The sequence below is a fragment of the Accipiter gentilis genome, chromosome 2, assembly GCF_929443795.1.
Source record: "Accipiter gentilis chromosome 2, bAccGen1.1, whole genome shotgun sequence".
Classification (NCBI taxonomy): domain Eukaryota; kingdom Metazoa; phylum Chordata; class Aves; order Accipitriformes; family Accipitridae; genus Astur; species Astur gentilis.
Genome location: NC_064881.1, coordinates 29,100,678 through 29,125,368, shown reverse-complemented (window position 1 = coordinate 29,125,368; position 24,691 = coordinate 29,100,678). Strand labels below are relative to the sequence as shown.

General features: G+C 43.6%; 1 protein-coding gene across 1 annotated transcript in view; it reads right to left on the bottom strand.

Moving 5' to 3' along the window:
- Positions 1–9,357, bottom strand: part of DPY19L4 (dpy-19 like 4) — a 37,905-nt gene extending 28,548 nt beyond the window's left edge. The window contains 9 exon segments of the mRNA XM_049823827.1: positions 102–247; positions 1,084–1,205; positions 2,980–3,070; positions 3,722–3,846; positions 4,827–4,934; positions 8,357–8,641; positions 8,644–8,800; positions 8,802–8,909; positions 8,911–9,357. Coding sequence (XP_049679784.1) covers positions 102–247; positions 1,084–1,205; positions 2,980–3,070; positions 3,722–3,846; positions 4,827–4,934; positions 8,357–8,641; positions 8,644–8,800; positions 8,802–8,909; positions 8,911–9,315 — 1,547 coding nt within the window. The 5' untranslated portion in view covers positions 9,316–9,357.
- Positions 9,358–24,691: the final 15,334 nt, after the last annotated feature.

Sequence of the window (24,691 nt, the reverse complement as noted above, 5' to 3'; positions counted from 1 at the left end):
CAAAATGAGAACACAAAGTTTAATAGAAAGCATTTCAATCCACTCTAATATTTTAAAATGCCTTATTGACAAACTAGATTGTAGAAAGATGTTTTTCTTACCTGTTAATAATGAACCATGCTACAGTCAGCATTCCTGCCAGCCAAGTCCCACTCATAACCCAACTGGTTACAAACAATGCAGTCACATAAATTCCCTGCAGTCCAAAAACTATACCAATGTAGAAATACACTGGTTCAATAACTTCCTGAAATTACAAATAAAAACGAAGAGACATAGCGGCAACTGAGCTGAAGCTGGAAATGATTACTATTTACTATTTGCATACCGCTAACAGTGTGCTAGGTGCTTTACAAACAGGTAAGAGACAGCCCCTATTCTAGAAAAGTATTGAGCATGCTTTTATTTTGGGCTCAGGGAGAACAAAGCAGTGTAATTAAAAGCACACTTCAGGACTCAGCTTGCTAGTGCCATGAGTTTTGTATTTGTTTTAGCATGAACATAGTTATGTGTCAGATTTAATAAATCTATACTGCAGTGAGATACAAAGTTCACAGGACTACTGGAAGAAGTTATGTAGGGGAGAAACTTGGAGAAGTAAAGATGTGGCAAAAACGGTTCCAAAATTAATTAAAAAAGAAAGTTAAATGAGAGAGGACACAAGTATGCAGCATAAGCAGAACAAAGCCTGAGCAGAGCAGAGAGAGACAAAAGGTTTATCTACAAAAGTGTTTTTCTCTTTTATCTATATGGGAATGCGTACAGACAGGTACCACTATAACAGACTTCTGTACTCCGAAGGAGCTAACTTCCCTGTTTTTAATGGATAGCACAGATACTCTCCAAATTTCTAAGCAGTTTGTAGAAGTAAAGAATAACAGACAGAAAAGTTTAGTGCATATAAACCCCCAAAATCCTATGCCAGAGACTGATCATAATTGAGGAGAACCTGGATCTGGTGAGAGGCGTAGCTCAACTCATTCAGCAAATATCGCATGTGTTTATCGTATACAGCATAGAAAGTCTTATACACACACATACACAACCATAACGAAAGCACAGAAGTAGGAGACATGCACATACTTCGCTACCAGATGCTTGATATAAAACACTGGCAATCAACTCTGGGTACAAAGTCATTTGCTGGACTGCATTTATCGTCTTCAGTGATACTGTCTTATTGTTGTGTGTCAACTCATAAACACCTGTAGACAAAAAAAAAAAGTATCATAACTGTAATCACTTACTATTGCTGTTCTTAAAAGAGGTGAAAGCGTACTCAAAAGTAGGGGGAAACAGACTTGACCATTAGAGCTACTGACTGATTCATCACTCCTAATTTTAAAGGAAGGAGAAATTTCTGTGCCAGATGCCACTCCACTGTACTAATTTAGTAACAAAGTTACTACCATTTTTTAATCTAGTCTTTAAATAGAAGGCCCAAAACTAACCAGCTGAAGCACAGTCTTTTCAGTAACCTACTGATGCAGCCCTGGAACCAGCTACCTACAGATCACCTTCACAGGAGGTTAAGAAGTGATACAAATATCTAACAGGGACAAGCAGGATGTATTATACCCATCTCCACAAAGAGGTCAGATATGATGGCCTCATCACCATTTTCAGCCCTGTGTTTCTGAGACTTCTGAGAATCACTCACTCAACACAATACGCCTTTGTATGGGATCAAGATAAAATTGAAGCTGGCATACTTGAAGGATGGATGATTCTGATATATTATAATTAAAGACTTGTCATTACTTAGGACAATAGAGAGAAGAGGAAAAATAATCCAAATTAGAGGGGGGGGGGGGGGGGGGGGGGAAGAGGAACAAACCCCCCAACAACAATGCAACAGCAAAACAAGCTAACTGCTTCCATCTCTGAGTGTATCTTGGTGTGTGGTCTGCAGCTGGTTCTCTGCAGGCCAAACCAGGTCTTGCAGGACTTATAACTGGGTTCAGCACAGCTGTGATACACCTTCGAAAACTGCGTGACCCCATAATACCTAGTAGACACATAAGTCTACCTGTTTGCACAGGCAGCAAGCCTGGACGAGGCAGTCCATCTATTCAGAGCAAGGGTAATCTCCCCAGAGATAATGAGGAACGGACTGTATCAAAGACCCATTATATATTGCTGACGTGCTACACATCAGCTAGGAAACTGTTTAACCAATAAAACTATACATACAAAGTTTAACTGGCTTCATATGAGGTTTCACAAGGCGACTGAACTAATTCAATGGCTGACCACTGAGAGATAGGGCTGTTCACTCCCTCTTCCGGAGTTCTCGCCTCTTCCCCATGCTAGCCCAGCTGCCCTTCTGAACTCACTAAACTAGCATTAAATTGTTCCATCTTCTTTTAATTGCTTTAGTTTTCTGCTGGTTTAAGGACCTAGGGTGAGTGAGCTCTAGAGACAGTGGAGGATAAAGATCAGGGGTCCAAAGGAAGGAAAGACCATGGCCACCCAGTTTGTTCTCCTTCCTTTTGATTTCTGTCCCCATCACTCAGTGCTCATCAACATCTATTCATCATAGCTGACAGGAGTAAACCTCTGGCAAGGACAGGATGGAGCAGATCAACTCTTGACAGAAACTGTTCCATCTTTTCACAGAGGATGGAAAACAGTAATTTCCATCCCCCACTCCCAGATTAAACATAAATTATGCTCACATGGCAGAAAATCCACTATGTAGCGTAGGAAAACCCAATGATAACTTCCATACGGGGCAGTATGAGAGTAATATTAATCCCACTGCAGAGTAGTGATTAAAGGCGATCTGGTGGAATACAGGATAGTCAAATATTGTTTTTTTAAAAGGCACTGAAAGGTTAGGACAGTTTGCAGGTTTTAATCTGACTGATATACCTATATAAGAGTATAAAATCAGTCTCCCCGGTCTGCAGGAGGTTTCTTACTATCTCCAAACGGAACAGGACTTTTCAAGGTTAATAAAACAAACAGGGTTTGTACCTCTTTCAAAGGAAGGAGCCTTTAGCAGTTCTTTATAGAATGAGTAATAAATGGCGCTGTCACCCTGAAATGTAATTTCTCGTTCAAGTTCCTAGGAAAAAAAAAATAAAATTCACCTCCTGCAATCTCTTCCCATAGAAGACTATATATTTTCAGATAGACTGGTTTTGTAATACAGCACATGGTTATGACTCTACTGTACATCTTCAAAGTATTCCACAAAACATTAATCTTCACAGCACCTCCATCAGGTATATAAAGGTCTCTATAACTTAGCAAACATGCTTGGAATCAGAGCAACTCAAATCCACATCATAAGTCAGCACAAGATCCACAGGATCCTTTCATATTCACAAACCTGAATTTCATTCAACTTTCCATACTTCACTAAATAATACACTTTAAAAAAAAAACCACCCAAACATACATTCCTGTTGTTTAGCTTATGCAATCCCAGTATGCTTCAGTTTTTTCTCCAAATTTTAGAAAGGTATTTCAATTATAAAGGGTGGCATGGAAAAACATACAAAAGCATGACAAGACAAGACTACTGGCAGCAGGAGAAACTCTTAAAAAAAAAAAAGAAAGAAAGAAAACAAAAAAAAGAGACTACATCAAAGACAGAGGCCTGAGCAAGAGGACACGGGATTCTATAAGCAAGTAGTTCCAACCTGACATGGATCAGCTTTGATTTCAAGGATACAATTTGGCTTTTGTTTCAGTAGTTTAACTTTTTCTTTACCTGCCTGCTGGAAAACCAGAATTTCCGTTCATGATATGTTGAGAGGTACACAGCGTACATCATTCCACTAGTGACTGCCGCAAGACAGCCAAAGAAAAGTTTTGCAAAACGCTGAATTAACATATCTGAAAAAGGACAGCGAAAAAGCTAAAATAGTCCAGAGGAATTAGAAACAAACAGTATGCCCTACATATGACTCATTTCTGAACAGCAAGTAAACTTACTAGCATCCGAATTATCACACCATCAGCAGCACATATACATTGAGAACTCATTTGTTATTCCTGTCCTGCAGAATTTTCTTTCCCAGTTGTTACCATTCCTTCATACGACTCTCAGAAAAAATACTTACACACTACACTGCAGATTTCTCTCCATTCTAGTAAGTTTCATTTTCAAATGAATTCCAAGAAGAAAAAGCGTCTTCCAAGTAAACAGAGCAAACTCTAGATTTTACCCAGAGCACCGCAAACTTCTTAGAGGCATTATCAGAAAGAGGTGGCAATACAACATCTAACATCAATACCAATACATTCTGTTCTCCATTCTGTTTTTAAATATGAGAGGAAGGAACTAATCTGAATTTTACCAAATTCATTCAATGGGTGTCTACTTCACCTGTAGCTCCTTCAAGTTAGTACACATTTCTAATATAAAAGTTTTTGGTAGCTCGTGAGCACTTGCCTAAAATTACACCTGGGTTTAGTTCTGTTTCTTGAAAAGCTGTAAAGACTTTTTGTCTCTTCATGTTTCAGTACCATTACTTCACGCCTTTCAGCTCCCCAACCAAAAGATCACTCCAGGCGCAATTAAAATATTTATTTGTACTCAAATAGTAACAACAGTAAGATTCTTAACCCATCCGCCTCTCCCCTCCCCTCCCGCCCCCAACCTGAAACAATCCAGAACTACTGTTTCACTCTGCAATACATAAAATGTCATTATTAAAGAATTCTAAAGTGCATGCCTGTTTTTTCTTGAAACATTCAAAAACCTAATTCAAAATAAGTCTGTTATAAATTACTGTGCTACAAATATCTTCCCATAAAATGTTAAAGAATAATGAAAAATAAATCAGAAGTTGGCTAAAAATTCTGTAGCTTACACTTTGGCGATCTTCCCAGCTTTGCGTTTTCTTTGTTTCTCTCCTCTGAAGCCATTTTGTCAGATTCTGTACAGTTTTGCTTCTTTCTCTGTCGCAGGTCTGCTGCCCCTGAAGACATTTTTTTTAAGTTATTGCAACACAATACCTAAAAATCGCACTCTGAGAAATGCACACAGCAGCAAGTAACAGCCAGGAATTGCTACTGATTTAATCCCAGAGCAGATATATTTGACAAAAAGACTCAATTAAAGTATGTCATATGCCTAACTAAAATAATAATGTAACAATAGAGAAATCAACTCGTATGTTATTCCTTAGAAAATCCAATAGTTTTCTCCTGAGGCCATACTCTGGGATTACCCAGAACCCAAACTGGAAGCTAACTGGTTTATTCCATGGCGAATGTATTACACAAATGAAGGAAAGCAGTAGTTTAGATAAGTTGATAGAGACACTGGGAGAAATTGGTGCCAATTCCATTGTACTCTCATCCTGGTTTCATGCTGCTATAGTACAGTAGTGTACTAAGCACATTATACTGTAATACAAAAACTGGGCTTGTCCATTACTTTTAAATTGAGCTGCCTGTTATTCATACGGTGAAAGCTTTTATAAAGCAAATATATGATACTATAAAGTAAATATATTACCGCTTTTTTCCCGATCTACTGGAACTGAGCAGATTTATGAATTTTTAGTCTAACATATAATTAAAAAGCCCAGTCTGCTAGGCCATGTAGATCACATGACAAGACTGAGGGCTTCTTTGGCTTCTGTTAAGTTTTCTGTAAACAACAGCAGTTTGAAGTCCTGGCCCATTTATTTCACAGTCTGAAAGGCAACAAGGCTAATTCACAGAGTGTAAGTCTCCATACAGAAGGACTCATTGCAAAAAGTCTGTTATAATTACTATATTAAAGATGACATCCCACAACATTTATGTCATTTTAGAATTGTGATGAAAAGGTTTAACTGTAACTCATGCTCCAGATTTTTTAGCTCTCCAGTTTGACCCACTGTCCAACAATGCTTGAGATTTTGTAGCCACTGATTTCCTCTGGACGTAAAACAGCTCTTTCATAAAGCCATTCAACTTTAAATCTTCACATCCCACAACAAGCCTTTTAATTACTCTGGTTGCATATTACTTCAAGTCTAAACCAGTCTACTTTTAACTCCCAACTTTTAAATCTAGAAGTTAGAAACTAGAGATAGCAATATAAATAAACTGTTAAAGTGGTGTCTGCCTGTATCAGGACGCATGTATTTGTGTTTTAACAGGATTTTCAAAGCAATTTATAAATTATTCTGAGCAAACCAAGACTTCAATGATAACATTTTTCATGGAATGAAAAGAAAATGCCTACCCTCTTAAATAAGACAAGAATTGGAAAGATATTAAACAAAACAAGGTTTAGGGTGTTTAGTATCACATTTATCATTCTGTCAATCCAAAATGAAATATACACCAGTATCTCTTCACGTCATGTATACGAGTTAATCAGCAACACAAAAACTGAGTGCACTGCAATGAAAAGTCACTTGTACCACACAAAATAAAATGGGGCAAAAAACCCTAGATCACCAGAATGGGTGGATACGTGCTTGGAAAGACAACTGTATGCCCTTGTCATAAGCAACAGCAGTGAGAACACTGGAGGAAAAGGCATTTCTTTCACTCTTCTGGCAGATAAGTAAGCCATATTAGAAGTGTAACACACTTATGACATCTAGACTTACCAGCAGTAATAGAAAATGCCCAAAGAAAGAACAATTTAAAATTCTAATTCTGAAACAACTACATCTCAGTCAGCAAATGATCTTCACCTCAGTTTTGAAGACTGCTCAACAGATTCCCCCCCGAAAGCAATAACAAAGAAGGATCCAAGTATGCTACTTCTGTTGCATTTGCAGCTGCCTCAAACAAGAAAAATGCTGTTTCCACTTCTATGAATCCTTTAAATGGGGTGAAATAAAAGTCAAACAAGGTGACAACTAAAAATAACCTAGGATTTTGAACTGATGACAGAGCCTCCAGTACCTCTCTATCCAGCATGCAATTTTTCATGAGATTGCTTTCTAGCTCTCTGTAAGTTCCCAGTGCATTTTTTTCCAACTCTTGTTCAGACAACATACATTCCACTTTTTTGTGTGTGTATCCATTGCTCCTGTGTGCCACTATATTAATCCATTTTTCACGTTCAAATTGAGCACTGCCTGCAATTCTTGTCCTCTCACCTAAAGAAGAATAAGATAGAGCTGGGAAACATTTAGAGAAGGGCCACGAGGATGATTAAAGGTGTGCAATGGCTCCCATACAAGGAATAAGGAAGCAAGTTGAGGATGCCTCAGTCTGGAAAAGAAAATGACCAACAGAAACATGCCGGAGGTCTACAAGGTAGTGAAGTGCACAAGCAGGCTGAATAGAGAGCAGTGATTCACCTTCTTTTCTAATACTGGAACAAGAAGTTATCAAACAAACCCAGTGAGTCAGGCTAGAAGGAACCAGTTCATTGCACATCGCCTTCATGTAGACCACTCCTACCCAAAGAATGTTCTGTAAACGAAGAGTTTACACAGATTCAAGAGAAGATGGACACATTTGTGGAGAACAAGCAACCAAAGACTACCAAATACACAGAAACCATGTCCAGCTCAGAAAGTACCCCAGCCGAGAACAGCTGGGAGGCTGCAATATACCATGGGACAGTATCACACATGCTTGTTTTGCTCTTGCATTTCCCTGGGTGCCTACTTACAGTCGCATTTCTGCCAATTTCCCCAAGAAAACTAAATGCTAACTCCTAGGGCCCACGAAGGGGATTAGCACCAAAGAGACCTAGAGAAAAATAATTGTATGGGGGGCTAAAAGGGAAACGAGGGATGTGACAGGCTGAAACATACAGTCGGGGAAACGGAAGGGATGCCAAAGAAAAAGCACGCTCACAGAGGCACCCACGAAGCTGACGGATGCTGCCCGGCGGGCTCTGCACAGGGGCAATGCCGGGCGAGGGAACAGAAACAGACCCCAAGTTTCTGGGCTCCCATCCACCCAGCTTCCTCCCGCTTGGTGCTGCAAACGACGGGCTGCCCTGGGCCGGGAGGAGGAGGCCTCCTCAGCGGGGGCCGCCGAGGAGGGATCGGGCCGGCCTGAGCCGGCACTGCCACCAGCCGCTGCGGCGGTGGGACCAGCGCTGCCGGGGGAGGCCGACTCCGCGTCCCGCAGGCAGGCGCTTTACCTTCGTACCGGCGCTGTTATCCCGGCACGTACCTGACACAAAACCGCGAGCCCCAGCCAAAGCCACACTGCCGACCTGCGCCAGGGGAACCGGCCCCAGCCCCTGGCCCCAGGCCCCTGGCCCCGGCACGGCACGGCCGGGGCCACACCGACCGACCTCCCTGCCCCCCAGCTCCGCGGCCTGAGGCGGCGGCGGCGGCCCCGCTGAGGAGCCCGTTGGGCGCGCGCCCCCTCACACGGTACGGGCGGCGGAGGGGGATAAGGGTGACACACGCGCCGCCACCCCCCTCACCTTCCTCCATCGCCGGCCTGCGGCCCGCGCCCGCCGCCGGGGCCCCCCGCCGCTCTCTCCGGGGCGACGCCGCCCCGCCCGCACTCCTGCCGCCGCGGCCGCCGCCTGCCTCTCGTCGGCCCCGGGGGCGGGAGCGGTCTCGCATAACACGGCGAGCGGAGTGCAGCGGGCCCTCACTTCCTGCCGCCCCGCTGTTGGTCCCGCCGTCGCGCGTCTTCTCCGGCGGAACTGTGGTAGCAGAGCGGATGGGGGGCGGCCGGAGCGCAGCGGCGGCGTACCGAGGCGCGGGCGGCCAGCTGGCCCGCGCTTCCGGCGGCGGGGAGCCCGGGGCAGGGGGGGGCTCCCCCTGCAGGCGGCCTCGGCCCCGGCCCCGGCCCCGGCCCCTGCCCGCTCCGGAGGCGCGAAGCTCCGACCTCCTGTCAGCCCGCCCCGCCTCGCAGCCTTTCAAAAGCGCCTTCCCACGGGCAGCGAAGTGCTGGTCCCTGCCGCCCCCGCCTGCCAGCCCGGCTGCAGAGGGACCGTGCCCCTTCAGAGGGACCGTGCCCCTTCAGAGGGGCCCACCCAGGCCGCGGAGCATCTCCTGGGGGTGCCTCTCGCTCGGAACCCCATCTGCCCTCTGCAGAGAGCTTCCCTCCGTGGAAGGGGAGGCCTCCCCCCCTGCACAGCATTATCAGGAGAGTCCAGGCTCGATGGTCGTGCACAAAACCCTGGGCCAGCTGTGAGGGCCTGGTGAGGGAAGTGGTTGGTTGGGCCTTGACGCACACCTGCCGTGGGCTCCTTTTTGTATCGTGAGGAACTACCGGAGCACGGTGCCGGCGCCCTGCTGTCGCAGGGGCTGTACAAGTGCAGGACAAAAGGATGCCCCCACCCCGGATGAAGTTACAGTCCGCTTTTGGGAAAATGGGCTGTGTTTGGGTAAAGGGAGGCCAGTGAAAGAGCGTAAGGAAGAGATGAAGCATCCTTATGCAGTGGAATAGGTGGGCATTTCAGCATAAGAGCCATCTAATTACCGTGGTTATTGTCAGCACCCTGGCAAAAGAAGGATTTGGAGGGATGGGGTAATTTCATGAATGTGAGCTGGGTATGCCTTCAGGGCATAAAGGATAGCATGGAAAAGTGTTTTCTGTAACTTAACAAGAGACCTGGGGAAGCCGGTATGTTCACTGATGGATGTGGTTAGAGTTAGTAGCTAAGTTAGGAGAACAGGACTGGTGATGAAGGATCTTTAGACTGATGTTACCTACTTTACGCTTGAAATGACAACAGGTAGGGGCTCAATGAAGAGACACCAAGAATGGGGTGACGTGGCTACAACACCACCCATTGTTGTAAACAACATGGTGTTGTAACATTGCTGTAAACAAATGCGTCTTTTATTGCAGGAGGCCTTCTGGGCTCTCCCACTCAAGACCTTGTCATTTGGGGGAGTCTGTGAAGCACAGTGTTTGGTTGCGCCAGTCCACAAGTAGTACTGCTGCGAGAGGGAACAGGTATCACCCTGAAGCAGTAGCAGCTTGGATTTTTGGTGGTGAAAGTCCTGAGTTCTTGCCATGACAATAGGCTGAGCTGATTATATACACGGAGCCAGGTTCATTGCAATATGACAATCCCCTGATTTCACAGCTATGGCAACATAAGCTACTCCTATGCTGCACGTGGGATGCCAGGCCAGGGCAAAGGCTGGCGTCTTCCCTGACCACTGCCTGGGGGCACACCTTAGGAGGTCCCACTAAGAAGGGCTCTTGCTGATACTGATTGCATTCGCCGTGGCAGACACCTGAATGCTTCATTCTTGGGTTGGGATTGTCAACGACAGAAGTTCTCACCCTGCCATGCCCCAAAATCTACTTGCAGATCTCTGTGGTGGGCTGAGGGCTCAGGGCTGAGTGGGCTTCTTGGAGCACAGAGGGCATTTGTGGTTTAGTGGTTGGCCACAGCCCTCAGGAAGGCTGGGGAGGACCTCTAAGCTTTGCCCAAACCTGCTGTGCACAGATAAGATCAAGACTGCTGGTGCAGGACCCAGCCCAGGGGGAAGGGTGCTTCCAAGCAGCATGTTTTCCAAGGAGCACTGTGTTGTCTCCTTCCCAGTGTCTTGCTAGAGCTCTTGGGGATGGACTGAGCACAGGCACGGGCTTGAGTTGGCAGGCAGCCATTCAACGGACCACAGCTGTACTACAGGCTAGCCTTCCGTGTGGGATTTACCTCCACTCATCATCAGATGGTCAGGGTGAGTTCTTTAACAGGTCGTGTATAAGGTCCCATGCATTAAAAGTATGCTGAGAAGCTCCAGAGTCTGTAAGACTGTGGTCTTAGCGGAGATACTCTAGCAAAGCTGGAGAGTTGAAGCAAGATCTGATGCTTAGCTAAATCAGCTTAGATTTTACTCTGTCTTAGGTCAGACCTGTAATGTTGAAGGTTTGGGATCTCTAATGATCTGGGGCATGTGTGTGGAGATGCACCAAGGTTCACTACCAGGGCGCAGACATTGTTCTCTGCGTAAGTGCTCTGGACTAATTTCTGCCACCCTTTGAGGGAGTCTTGCCCTGTACATGAACTGCCAGGTTAGGATCATCATCTCTGGGAGCAGGATGGTATTGACCAAATATTGAAAGGTTGCTGAAGGCACCCGGCTATTTGCTAACTAATAGTTCAGAAATAACCAGAGTGAAATAACAGAGGTGGCCAGGATCTGTGCTGTCTGCATGTCATCATGTGTGTGTGTGCAGAGGGAGTTCTCCAGGTACGGTCTGCCAAGGGCTGCGCTGCCTGGGCTCAATTTTGGGTCAGGAGGCTGTGACCCTGGCAGCTCTTCAGCTGACCCTTTCCCGCTGCAGGAATACATCACTGAGCAGAGCAGCTGGGGTTATTTAAACCTCTCAGAAGTAAACCGTTGGAGGATCTATCAAAGAGGTCTGTGGGAATCGCCCCTTGGGGACTGCACATCTTCTGATGTGCAGTCAGGCCAATGGCTGATCAACTGCTGGAAAACTGATTTGGTTACTTGTCTAGCAGCTGCAAGGAAAAACTAAACTGATTTGTGTGTCCTACAAATTGTGAGTGTAAAATGAGATTTATAAGTTTCCTGGATTTTTTAATAAAATCTAAAATACTTCTGCAATTGTTGATTTATTGGATAGTTAAAAGAGTTGCTTATGTTTTTAATGATCCATAAATTATCCACCGCATTTTTAATGTAATTGGTTTTGATCTGGTTGATTTTTTTTCATAACTTGATTCAGTTGTAAGTTACCGGAATAAGCACAAATAATCACTGCAATCGAAACAACAATAATAATTTTAAATATTTGTACTCAGACCATCAATACATGGACAGGAATAAAACAAATGACTACTTGGTTATGCTCTAAATTTTGTTTTTCTTAAGCCTTCCTTGTACCTGCTGTTTCATACTGTACCTTGTTACATTTCTTGTGCTACACCATTTTTCTACTGATGCTCCAGCATGTGGATCATCCCACACCTTGAATTCAGTAGAACTATAAATGCACATCAAGTTATTTACATGCACAACTGTACAGATAGCAGAGAAGTGAAAAATCCAGCCTGCTCACTTGGTTTTCATTTTTTTCCAAGGCCTTCTATAGAAAAAATTGCACAGTTGAAGGTGGGAGAACCAAAAGTCATCTTTCATGCAAGTTTCTTTCTCACAGAATGAATATGCTGAAATAATTTTTAGAGTAATGTTGAAAATGTTATTACTGCTGTGCTTCAATCTTCCAAAATGCTTTCTGTAACTAATATTATATGAAAGTTATTTCATTTGACAACTTATTATTTGCCCTAAACATTGTGCTGTAATACATTACAATGAATAAATATGGGGATGTTGTGTTCTTTTTCCAAGATTTCTCTGTACAAACATGCATCATGTATCTGCATGATGACATTCTTTCTCTATTTACATATTATTTCTAAGCCCTACAGACATAACTTTCCTTTTTGTTTGCAAGTCCATGATATTGATGCTTTCTAGTTTAACAATCTTTCTTTCTTTTAGAGATGTAGACACAGATGTACCTTAGTATAAAGCATTAATACTGGGCATATTTGTCATTACTCAAAAGTAAAGAATGCGTACTTGTTTATTTTGTAAACAAACTAAGGTGTGTTTCTTTTACATTATATGTTTTGTAGGATTAATTTTCTGGTTTCTAATTTATGGTTCTGGATTATCAGCATCCCAAGGTTTTGCTTATTTTAATTATTTCAGACCCTTCCCTCCCTGAAGCTGTATATGTTCTACCAGGATGTAAAAAATAATGCCTACATAAGTGTTTGTGGGACCAAAATTTTGCACTGTGCTCTCCCACCTCATATACGGAATGCAAGGAAATAAATGGGGTGATGTTGGAGGATAATGACAATATGGAAGCATTGCTTAAAACTGGACCTAAGAAGTCAGAAAATTAAACTACTCAAACCATATAGAACCATATAGAACCTTTGGGCTTTTCCCACCTATTTAATTCTCTTCCTACTCTATCTCAGCACAGCTTCCAGTGCTTTTGATCGCTTCAGCTCCTGCCTGCCTTGCCCAGGATAAAAATGAGTCAGGTTCTATTGCCACCTGCTTCATTATAAAACTTGGTTAATATCCATTAAATTAATGGAGCTGATTTAGATTTGTGCACTGAAACTAAGCTGGGATCATGGAAACATGTTTTGGCTCTGTTCTCTCTTTGCTTCAAATCTCTGGTGGTAAATCCATGTTTTGATTTCCACTGGGGCCTTTGTAATTGTTTTTTGTCCCCCCCTAAAACAGAAGACACTACTGATGTGATTACTATGACCATCTTGCTCTTCTCTTTTGTCTTGTACCCTGCCTCTCATATTTACCATGTCTTCAGTGATTGTCCTGTTTTCAGCTGCGATAGAGTTAATTGTCTTCCTAGTAGCTGGTACAGTGCTATGTTTTGAGTTCAGTATGCAAAGCAAGTTGGTAGCACTGATGTTTTCAGTTGTTGCTCAGTAGTGTTTAGTCTAAAGTCAAGGATTTTTCAGCTTCTCAAGCCCAGCCAGCGAGAAAGCTGGAGGGGCACAAGAAGTTGGCATGGGACAGTGCCAGGACAGCCGACCCAAACTGGCCAACGGGGTATTCCATACCATGGGACGTCACATCTAGTATAGAACCTGGAGAGAGTGGGGCTGGGGGGAATCACCGCTCGGGGACTGGCTGGGTGTCGATCGGCGGGTGGTGAGCAATTGCACTGCGCATCATTTGTACATTCCAATCCTTTTATTATTACTGTTGTCATTTTATTAGTGTTATCATTATCATTAGTAGTTTCTTCTTTTCTGTTCTATTAAGCCGTTCTTATCTCAACCCATGAGTTTTACTTCTTTTCCCAATTTTGTCCCCCATCCCACTGGGGGGGGGGAGTGAGTGAGCGGCTGCGTGGTGCTTAGTTGCTGGCTGGGGTTAAACCATGATAGTGATGCATTTTCCAATACTGTCCTTTGAAGCAGCATGAGATCCTGCACGCTCATTTTCTTTACTTCTTCTCATCACTCCTGATGCTTCCCTGTAATCTAGAACTCATAAGTCAGCCTGTGTTTAGATTTGCGTGATGCTGTACAGCCTCTCATCCTGTCTGCTTTCTCTTTTACTTCCCTCTAACGATCCCATCATCTTCTCCATCCCTTTTTTGTACAACCTTAAATAATTCGTCACCCTTCTTTGTGTTTTCACCCTCCAAAAATGCATTGATCCTTATCACAGTTGCCTTTATCTGACCTGTAATTTTCTGTATTAGCTTCTCGCTTTTCATCTTTCTTCATAAGACCAAGCCACGTCAGCTGGCTAATTGCTCTATTGCTCCTCCAGCCCAAGTGCCTGTGGAGCACTATATCAGTAATAAAGTCATGGTAAAAGGACTACAGGAGAAAAAAAATTGGTATTTATTTGTTTGTTTGCTTGTTTAAACACACACGCACTTAGTGATGTGACTTGCTTTCTGTAGCACTTCCCTCTTTCTACTCCTGCTCTAGTTCTTGTTTGTGCTGTAGACAAAGTTCCCCAGGGCAGGAGCCTGACCCTTGCATTTGTAAAACATGCAGCCTATTATGTGCCCGGCCAGAAATAGCTGTAAGGGAGCGTAACTGGTAACTGGCCGATAGCAGCCTTGCCCTCCGCTTGGCCTCTGCTCTGCGAGGAGGCCCAGTGCTCTGGCATTGCCTCTGTTCTTTCCTGCACTCCTTTTTTCTCCCTGAGCTGTCTCTTTGACTTTCATCCAAGGATAAAGCCCTCTGAGGTGGATGACTCACAGCTCGGCACTTCCTTTGACTCATGCTTTGCCACCTAGGACATTGGTCAGCTCTTACTAAACCGCGGTTTGGTTTTTTATTGCTTGTGACGACATCCCTTGCAGCTCACATCTCTGATTTCACTGTCACTTCTGCTGGGTCAGAGTTATGCTTGTTTTTCTACAGTTGGTCAAAGCTGCATTTTCCCCTTTCTCCCTCCCCTTGGGTTTGATAGCCTTTGGGTTTTTAACCCTCCCCTGCAGATTTCGGAGCCCGGAGGCTCTCTTGTCTCCAAAGCCCACCTGTTGGGGCTGCATTTCTGAGGAACAAGGTGCTGGTCCCCGCCGCAGCCCGCACTGCCAATACGGAAAGGCAGCCTGGCCCCTTGCCTCCCTGTGCAGCATCCTCGCTGTTAATCAGCTGCTTGGCCACGAGCAGCGCAGCCTCCCCAGCTCCCGGTGGCGTCCCCGGTGACACTTGTGCGATGACAGTACAGCTGGTGGCATTGCACAGGTGCTGATGATGAGAGCTTAGCAAACACTTCGGCTGGTGCAAAACAAGCACTAGAATCCAGGTCACTTCGCAGGCCCTGTGTTGCCCCTGCAGGGCAGGGCTAGCACGACTGGAAGTCACTGAAGCCTCGTCCCTGGCACTGACATCAGCAGTGATGATCACGTCCAGGAGATTGCGCTGGGAATATCGTGCTGGCCTTTACTCATCTACGTATTTTTCAGAGAAGTGGTGCAATGCGATCTTTAATATATTTGTGCCTTAGTGTCTTACTAAATACACTAGTTGGGCACATCTCCCTATCCCAACACAGCAACTCCCACTCTTAGCCCCATGTTCTTGCCCGGCCGTGTTACTGCTGGCTGAAGGAAGGGCAATATCACTGCTTTTGATGGGTTTCCAACTGTAAGCAGGAAGGAGTTTGGCCTGATGCTTGAAGATTATAAATCAGGAATACAACTCATAGCCCTAACACTAAGCAGAGTCTAGGTCCCTTCTCAAGAGTTGCGTCCAGTGTTATTAAAACGTCTTGGACTGAAGCAGTCCTCTGCAGCTGGTGCTGCTTTTCAGTGGAGTGAGTAGAAACAGACTCCAATATGGGCAAAACACACTCCGACCAGGCAGATTAGCTATTACCAAGCTACCAAACTGTTTGTTGTCTGCTAGGGCTTCCTAGACAGCAGGAAAAGAAGTGGATGGGACTATCTGCTGCTCTTAATGTAGGGTGCAACTTCCACCTGGGATGTAGATTCTCAACTCCCAGGCAGCTCTGAAAATCTCAGCTGTAATTTTCTGAACAGCAAACATAAGCCAGGCAGTTTGTTACGGAGAGGTGTGACTCCACTAGGAAGAGCAGTTCTGTTCCCTGAGCTTTGCTCAACTCCTGGCCAGCATTGCAAGGCTTTGACTTCATTCCTAGAACTGATGGTCCCCAAGCCTGGAGCTGTCTGAATTAAACTGCTGCATTTGAAATTATTACTTCTACTGGCACCTACATCAGTCTGTATAACTGCTGTTATGAGACATGGGGTATTATGAAAAATGCATGGAACAAATAGACCTAACGTATAGGCAGGACATGCATCACTGTATAATTATGCATAACTATACAGTTACATAAATGCTTTTCTTGGGGAATCACCAGTGACGGCAGCAAGCTTTGCCTATCGTGTTTGGGCTAGTTAAAGCACTGATTCATCATACTTTGAATACTTCCTGCTTGTTCTACAGTAAAAGGATTATTGCCTGCCATTTCAATAGCAATTAATGAAGATGGGAGATTGATCCAGTGATAAACTGGGTCGTCTGAAGAAGAAGAATGATTTACCCCACGTGCCAAAGCTCACGACGTTACTAGAATATCACTAAACTTGTTTGCAGACCGACTCTTCCTCTTCCTGACAGATGGATTTCCATCAGCTGGGGTAACAAATCTAAGCATACAAGCCATGATTTGGCTCTTTTCTTCCTCCTCCATCTGAAGTCTCCCCAACCTTCCGTTTATGCCACTCGCCTTGGACTCATTTTTGCAGTTGCATATTTCTTCTCGAATAGTCCCATCATCTGATACGCATCAAGTTGGTCAAACCTTGGGCGCAGAAGGCAGCACAGCTGTGTTGCTGCAATGCTTGCTGCACTCAAATTTGTGCTCTGCTTTCAGCGAATGGCATCGTACCACTTCTGGTACCCTCGATAGCTTGTTTAGCTCATTCAGCTAGCTCTGGATGAAACCTTATTGTGTAAAATGAATGTGCTTAGATGGAGAGGGGAGCAAAAGGGAGCAATGCCATGAGAGAGAGGAGCTGGCTAGGCAGGGATTTCAGCTTATTCCATTCAAATGGAAACTCTTGAGGAGATGCCCACACTGATTTTGTAAAGCACAGTGTGATCCCGAGAGGAAAGGCACTAAATTAGTGCAAGATCTTTATTATTAGTGGTATCATTACTGGTGTTATAGTGGCTGTTACTGTAATACCTTATTGCAATGCTTACACAAGAAGCAAATATACATTGGCAGGTGGAGGGAGGGAGGGAAGGAAAAGTATGTGTTTGCTTCAAGCAAAAAAGTGGCTAAACTTGACATTTAATCTGAATACAGTAATCTCAAAACAAAAGCAGATTCTTTGCTTCCTTGTAAATCTTTCTGGGTGTTTTTGAGTTGATGATGCAAGTGCTTTCTGCGCAGGTAAAACAGACAACCTGGATGGTAGGTGGATGAGAGATCTATCATTAATGAGCAATTTATGAAGAGACTAATTTATGGAGAGTTCAGATGAGCAAACGTTCAACATGTTGGTGCATATTGCTAGTGAAAGTGCCAAGTGTTTGCATGGTTTCTCTGATGGGAGAGTCTGGGGAAACCAGGCTATGTGGTTGAGCTTAGTTGGCCGTGCTACTTTTTCCTGTGTACATCATGTTAGAGTCATTTGTTAAATATCCTTCCCAGCTTTATGTAACTCTGACCTTACAGGGAAGAGTTTGGTCCTGCCCTAGGAATTGCAAAGAGAATGATGTTTGTTGACGGAGGCAGATAATACCTTCCTCTTCAGTGAGTCAGGATGTCAACAGCAACGACTTGGACAGGAATTGACAGGAAATTTAGGCTTAGTCCTTGAACTCGTCATTTTTGGCAGAGATGCGAAGGAACGAAACACAAAGACACAGTGGGGGAAACCTGGATTCCCTCCTGGAACGAAAGTTTACTTGAATTGCTTGGTCAGGGACTAGCTCATTTCATTCACAGAAAACGTTATGGATAGTCTCAAGAGAGACTACGGTATCCATCCCATTGACATCAGGGACCCTGAGAAGCAGCAATCACGTAACCCTTCCCTGGAAGATACTTCAGGAGGGTATAATTAATTGCTGTAAGGGCTCAATGTGGCTTCAATGAATTCAAATAGTCCCACAAATATCACTGAAACTTCTCTGGTGAGTTTTGTAAACAGGATTTGACTATAAATTAAAAACAAGCGTAGATGGCGAGTATTCAAAATGTCAGTTAATTTTATCCTGAAACCATTTCTTATATGCTAGAGTTTAAATTTTCATTAGTTCAAAGAATGGACTTTTTTTTTTTGGTTCATGTCTTCCAGATGTGCAGGGTTGCAAATCAATAGCCAGTCCCCTGCAATAAATTTTCTTTTAGACACTTTATGGCCAGGGCAAAGAGTATGTATATAAATGGGGGGAAAAGTGATCGACTGCTAGAAAACGAGTGTGCCTGCCTTTCCTTAGAAAGGTTAATGGAAGTATTGGCCTGCGGGTATTACATTTGCTTGCAAAGTTTTCTTCCCTCCTCCTCCTCACCCTTGTTTTTGCGGTTGGCATTTGAAGAAGTACCGAACTAAATCCAAGCTAATGCATATGTCATGTAACTCTGCTGAACTGAATGGAGGGACAAAAGGCTTACGAGACCAGTCCTGGGAGATTCTGGCTGCCATTTGTGCCCGCAATAGGGAGCAGTGGAGGGAGTTCAGGGTCTTATGAGTGCAGAATCTAAATTAAGGCAGACTCTGGCATGCGCAGTGGCAGGGAAACGCGATTTGACAGAGATGTTGAGGCTCTGAGGTGAGCGAATGCCACCTACACGGCTCCCGGGAGGCTCCTGTTTCTCAGAAATGTTATGGCAACATGTTGCAACCTAGATATTAGTTGTACTTTTCAGTTTGCTTTTGATCAGTAGCTTTTACTCTGTAACAAAAACATACTAATATGTGGTAATAAAATCATATTAATACAAATGCGCGTTTTCTATGACTCGAAAGAAGTGGGCAGCGTTCTGGTGCGCACTCTTGCAGTTTCCAGACCTGATTGCAGTAAGCAGTTCCTACCCTAAACACTGAATTTCCATCATTACAAAGAAAGGATTCGCAGTAAATACAAAATTGTTAAGTGCACCAATAACACATAGTGTTTTTCCATTGTATTAAACATACAGAAATTGTCAGGACTCATGGCTTGCTGGCCACGTTTGGAGGTAAGTAAGCCCAGACAGCAAATTCAGACAGAAAAAAAATTTCCTACTTCCACAACACTGTCCAATGAACATTTTTTGCCCTGTGAAATGTTCAGTGATGGGGTAGATATTTTCCCTCAACAGACCCTGATGAACAGACACACATCAGAAGGCTTATTTATGGCTCACATGTACATAAGATGCTGCTCTCCTGTTTGCCAGCGCTCTGCTGCTCCCATTTGACCTCATCCCTAGAAGGCTGAAACTTTATTACTGTAATGAATCTTTGTTTCTCCTTCCCTGCACCTGGGGGATTTAAACGTGCTTGTGCCAAGACGCCTCCTTCTTGCTCGGCGGTGTATAATCTAGGATACATGCGAGTTGATTTCACATGGGAATTAGAGAGGATGGAAGAGATTTGTCACAAGACATTTGCGACCCTTGTTACATCAGCCTTTGGAAACACAGTATATCAGCCAAGATAAAGACTTGCCCTGTGAAATAGGCCGTTAGCACTGATAAACAAGGCTTCAATAGGAGTTGAGGGTCAGGTTAGTAGCCTGAAATACGAAGTCATTTGGGACGTTGAATTAATGTATTTACCCACAAACAGGTTCAGGGTGGAGAAGGGCAGGGCAGCCTTTCTCACCTAGCAAACACCATGCCCCATCTGATGCCAACATTGTGGGAGGACTTTGAGCTTTGAATCCTCGTTAGCCCTCAAATTGCCACTTAATTTTTATTAAATTGATCGGTGCAGCATTCAGCCAGTCTTGTGCCTTTCTCTGTTTGATTTCCAATAGCACCAGCCTTCAGTTTTGTAATGATTTATTGATTTAATGGCTCTTGTCATACCTGATCTGACACCCCGTGGCAGTGATCACAAAATGTGCTTCCCAAGGAAGCTCTGCTCTGAAGGGCAGCTACCCCTTCACTTTTACACTGCTTTATGAATATGGGTCACTTAAAGTGAGACGCAAATTAATATTTCTGCCTCACTTTTAGAGCTCAGATTAAATGCTTTTCATCGGCAGCTCCTGGTGGAATTGGATTTCTTCTTTGGGTGTTCTGTTTCCTCCTTTTCCTCCCGGGCCAAAGAGTTCAGCACTGTGTAATTCTGGGAAAACCAGGAAACAAGTTATTGGGAAAAGGGGTGGGATACGCCTCTCCTATCTTGAGCCATCTGAATGCCTGGCATGCTGCTCCAGCTCCAGCTGAGCTAATCTCCTGGGGGCCATTCACCCCATCCTGGGGGATAGGAGAGGTGTGAGGAATCACACCCGGCAAGTTTGCCATAGCCAGGCTGAGAGCTGGCGGTGCATGAGGTGGATCGTGCCCGAGCGGCACAAATGTGGGGCTTAGAAAGAGAGGAAGAAGTCTGAACACCAGGAAGCACACGCTGAAGGTAACAGATACATAGGATGAGCAGAGGAGAAAAAGGAGATTTTACAAGGTGGATTGTCTAGTATGTTATTAATAAAGAATCCACAAAAATTCTACAAACATCCTCTCAGGGGTTTATTTTTTAAGATCTTAATTATATTTTATTACAATGTATTTTTAATTTAATATAGAACGTAAATTAATGTAAAAATGTAAAATTTTAATATTTTTTCTTTTCTTTAAGGTAATATTTGTTTCATTTGAAACCCTTCTTTCATTTCTTTCCAGAAAACCTTTTTTTTTTTTTCATTATTTTCAACTAAAAGCAAGGTGAATCACAACTTTACCAACAAACCCCAGAAAAACCTCCCAGGAAAGCTAACAGTTAAATCTATGTGACTCCCTTTGCATCTCAGAAGTTTTCAGCAACCAGAGGCCAATACTTCCACCTCCACCTGTAGCACCCTTCATGCATTATTAACTCTTGTCCTTTTTAAAACACATCGCTGTGCACATTTACTGTATGTAAATACAGAGTTTGATTTTTATTTACTCCACATAGTACCGCAGAGTTAAAGACCTTTTAAAGCTCATGTATATTGATAGTTTCTCAGAAAATTATTTAGTTTATGTTTAAAAATCTGGGCCAAACCTAGAACCTTTTACAGTGTAGATCATCTGTCACAATCATTATTTGCTATGTGACCTCAGAGTTTATTTACTTGTGTAACACAATAATTGCCACACACAAATCAGTCTTTGCAGTGGTTCCGCTTCTCATGACTTCTGAAGCTTTATATTTGTTTTATGTTTTGCTTTCAACTCGCATTCCAGAAGTCACGTGCCTCAGGAAGAATCTCGGTTATCTTTCTGTTTTGCTTTTGGTGTGTTTGGGGGGTTTTTTCCCCAAAAAAGCAAATTCCCAACTTTCATGATCTAGACAGAAACTTGGAAAGACTCAAAACCACGAAGGCAGATGTATCCCAAATACTCTCACAACTTCTAAGTTAATCCCCTGATGTGAGGGTTGTTAGTGCATGGGAGGCCCCACGCTACGCTGTAATTTATGAAACCCATACTGCCGCATGAGTAAGCAAAGAAACAACAATCACGGTCAGGATTTGGGGTAGAGGTGGTACGTTGCTTTCTATGAAGGCTGTGAGGTTATTTTAACTGGGGAAAGAAGGATGCACAAGTCAAGAAACAGACCTGATGAAGAGAATATGGGTTGGAACAAGGGTCCTTATTTTCCTTTTACAGTGTGCTTCAGCAGTTAGTAACCTTCACTGAGGGCCCCCCTAGGCTTTGTGGGGAAGGATGCTCAGGGCTTGCCAGTGGGTGATGTACTGACCGGTACAAGTGCGGGGTTGTCCCATGCATGTTGCTGGCTCATTCCAGGAAAGGTACTGGTAAGGCAGCAAGCATCCCATTGCACACTGAAGGGATGTTTAAATTCTCTGATCGCATCTGAAGCATCAGTAGCTGCTTTGTTATTGGAAAGAAGAAAATTAAAACAATAGCATTCAAGCTGTAAATTAAAAGCCCACTGCAGATGTAGATTTCATGAGCAAAGTTATTAAGACCATTAGTATGCGTATTATGAGTAATTAAAAACAAGCAAACAGGAAGAATGCCAGGCGAGAACACGCAGGTCGGAGGAGAATTCTCCACTCAATTACACAAGTGCAAATGAATATCTTGTAAATAAACCCACCATCATTTCCATGGGTGAAGTTACAGTCATGCTGTTTATAAGTAGCTTAACCATAAGTGCTGGAAACCAAAACAACAGCATGCCATTTACAACAACAAGAAGACAAAAATGAAATTGAAAACAAAACCAACTTGTCTGTCTGTTTTCAGTGGTGTGCTGGAAATGAGGTTATCCTCTCTAAGGATGCTGACAATTTGCTGAATTCTTTGCAGCGCTGGGACCGGTCCGATTTTTTCTGAATAATGTCATAATTGGTCAGTTGCTTGAAGATATTTGTCTGAGAAGTATTTGCTGATACTGTTACTGGTTTTTAAAATGTTTTTTTTACAGTTACAGCTGCTCATACTATTTCACTGGTGAACTTCTTCCCTTTTGAATATGCATAGTGGTCCCCATTTTCTCTACATAAATTCCTTATTTGTGAGTGTTCTGTGAATAATACAGAGAATAGCTTCTCATTTCATGTGATGTTTAGAAATTTTTTATTCCTTGTGTTTTATAGTTAAGCTGTAAAATGTTTCATTGTACTTGCTCCTGACCGGAAAAATGAAAAGCTTTTAAAACCAGGTATAATCAACAACAATGCTCTTTTGATTAAAATAACTAAAGGGCTTAGAAGTATTTTCAAGAAGTATTTTCAAGAAGTATTTTAATATCTGAAAGTTGTCCAACTAGTCAAGTAAAAGATGACTCATAGATCCCACTAGGAAAAAAAATATCCACCTTGTTTGCCCAAATGCCAGCCAATCTTTTAATCCTCTCCAGATTAGTTTACTCATGTGAAATCGATATCTCAAGGTGCTGCAGTACCTGCCAGAGCAAATAAGTTACTAACCAAGCTGGGCACTACAGAGCTTCTGCATTCCATCAGGTGCCACAAGAAGTCTCGACTGGTCTGCACCGACTGGGGGAATTAAGGCCAGGTGAAATGCCAAGCCCCTTAGTTCATCTGCTGCAGAGAACAGGTCTGCAGTGTGCCGGCTCAAGTCTTGTTAGCAGAATAAATCCGACGTGCCTCTCTTACTAGGTCAGAGAGAGTCTGCAGTGTCTTGATACGCAGCGTGCCACGATATCGTATGTATCACAGAAGCCGAAAGCACGGTTAGGTTGCAAAGGCAAACACTGGAAAGTTAAGAAATGCCAGAATTAAGGATGCTTACTCAGCCGACATTTGTCTCCTGGTGGCAAATGATTTATGATACAATCTCTAGCCACATGATCACCCACTGGTGTCTTCCCCTCCTCTGGTGCCCAGGATGAGCAGTTTGTTTACTCTATATTGAGTGTGCCCAGCCCATGTTTACTGTACACTCTTTAAACCCTGCTTTGTAAACAGAGCTATTTATTTTTACGTGGTTTTTTTCCTATGATCGTATCACTGCAGTAGCTCAGAAAAACAGAAGATGTGCAGGGAGTCCCAGGCATTTCCCATCTGTGGATGTTTGACCTGACAATTGCAATAATGCTCCTGAGGGGGACGGGGCAGGGGGGGTCACCCATGCAGGGGAGTGGGGAAAACAAACCAAGGGCAATTCCCTTGGGCACTGTCACAGTGAAGCCCACCCGACTCACCAGCAAAATTCAGAGCCTCCTGTACAGACACTCCATCTGTATCCACAATACCTTGCCCCAGTGTAAACCTCATCTCCTTCCTTCCCACAATTTATCCCGCCTATATCCTATAAATCAGGCCCTAAATTTCCCACAGCACTGCATTCATATCAGGTGACTTCTTCACAGCTGCATTCACAGGTCACGTTAGGGACCTAAAATCACCATTTCCCCTTAGTTCTAGCACCTAGCCCTCGCTGGACTGGCGGCACTTCCCACTTGTAACTGCAGATCAAGTCATGGCCACCTTGTGCTGGAGCACCCCAGGGAAGTTGGGTGTGATGCACTAGCATCTCGACTGGGTACGTGCTGATTTATTTTTCTCCCAGAGAACATAATTTACCAGATTTCTCTAACTTTTCTACAAAATTGCAAAAAGTAGATCGCTGAAAAGAAATAATGCTGCCATGACGGACTCCTGAGTATAGAGAAATTGGGCTTCCTCAAAGAAAAAGTTGCTAGTGTCTTAATGTAACACAAACAAAATGATGTCTCTTCCTCTAGCCTCACAGCTGGACACAGCTGCACTGATCTGCCTGAAATTTTCCACAGTAATTCAACAGGAGACAGATTTGGAATGAAAAATTTCAGTGCAAGTTTGACAAAATCATAAGCAACAGAAAACAAGGCTCCTAATGGGACAAGCTGGAGACCTTAATAATAGATACTGTCAGCAGCTCTGCTTACAATAAGCTATGGGAATTGATGGTGTTCATTTTAAAATCATTTTCACATTTAAATTTTGATGGGACTCGTTGGTCAGACACTGTGTGCAGGGCAGATAAAGCAAATAGTGTTGCTAAGCCATTGGCAGTCCTGCAGGAGTATTTCAGACAAAACTCCCTTTGCATTTAAGAGGAAGATGGGGTTTGTCTCCATCACAGCTGCAGATTTG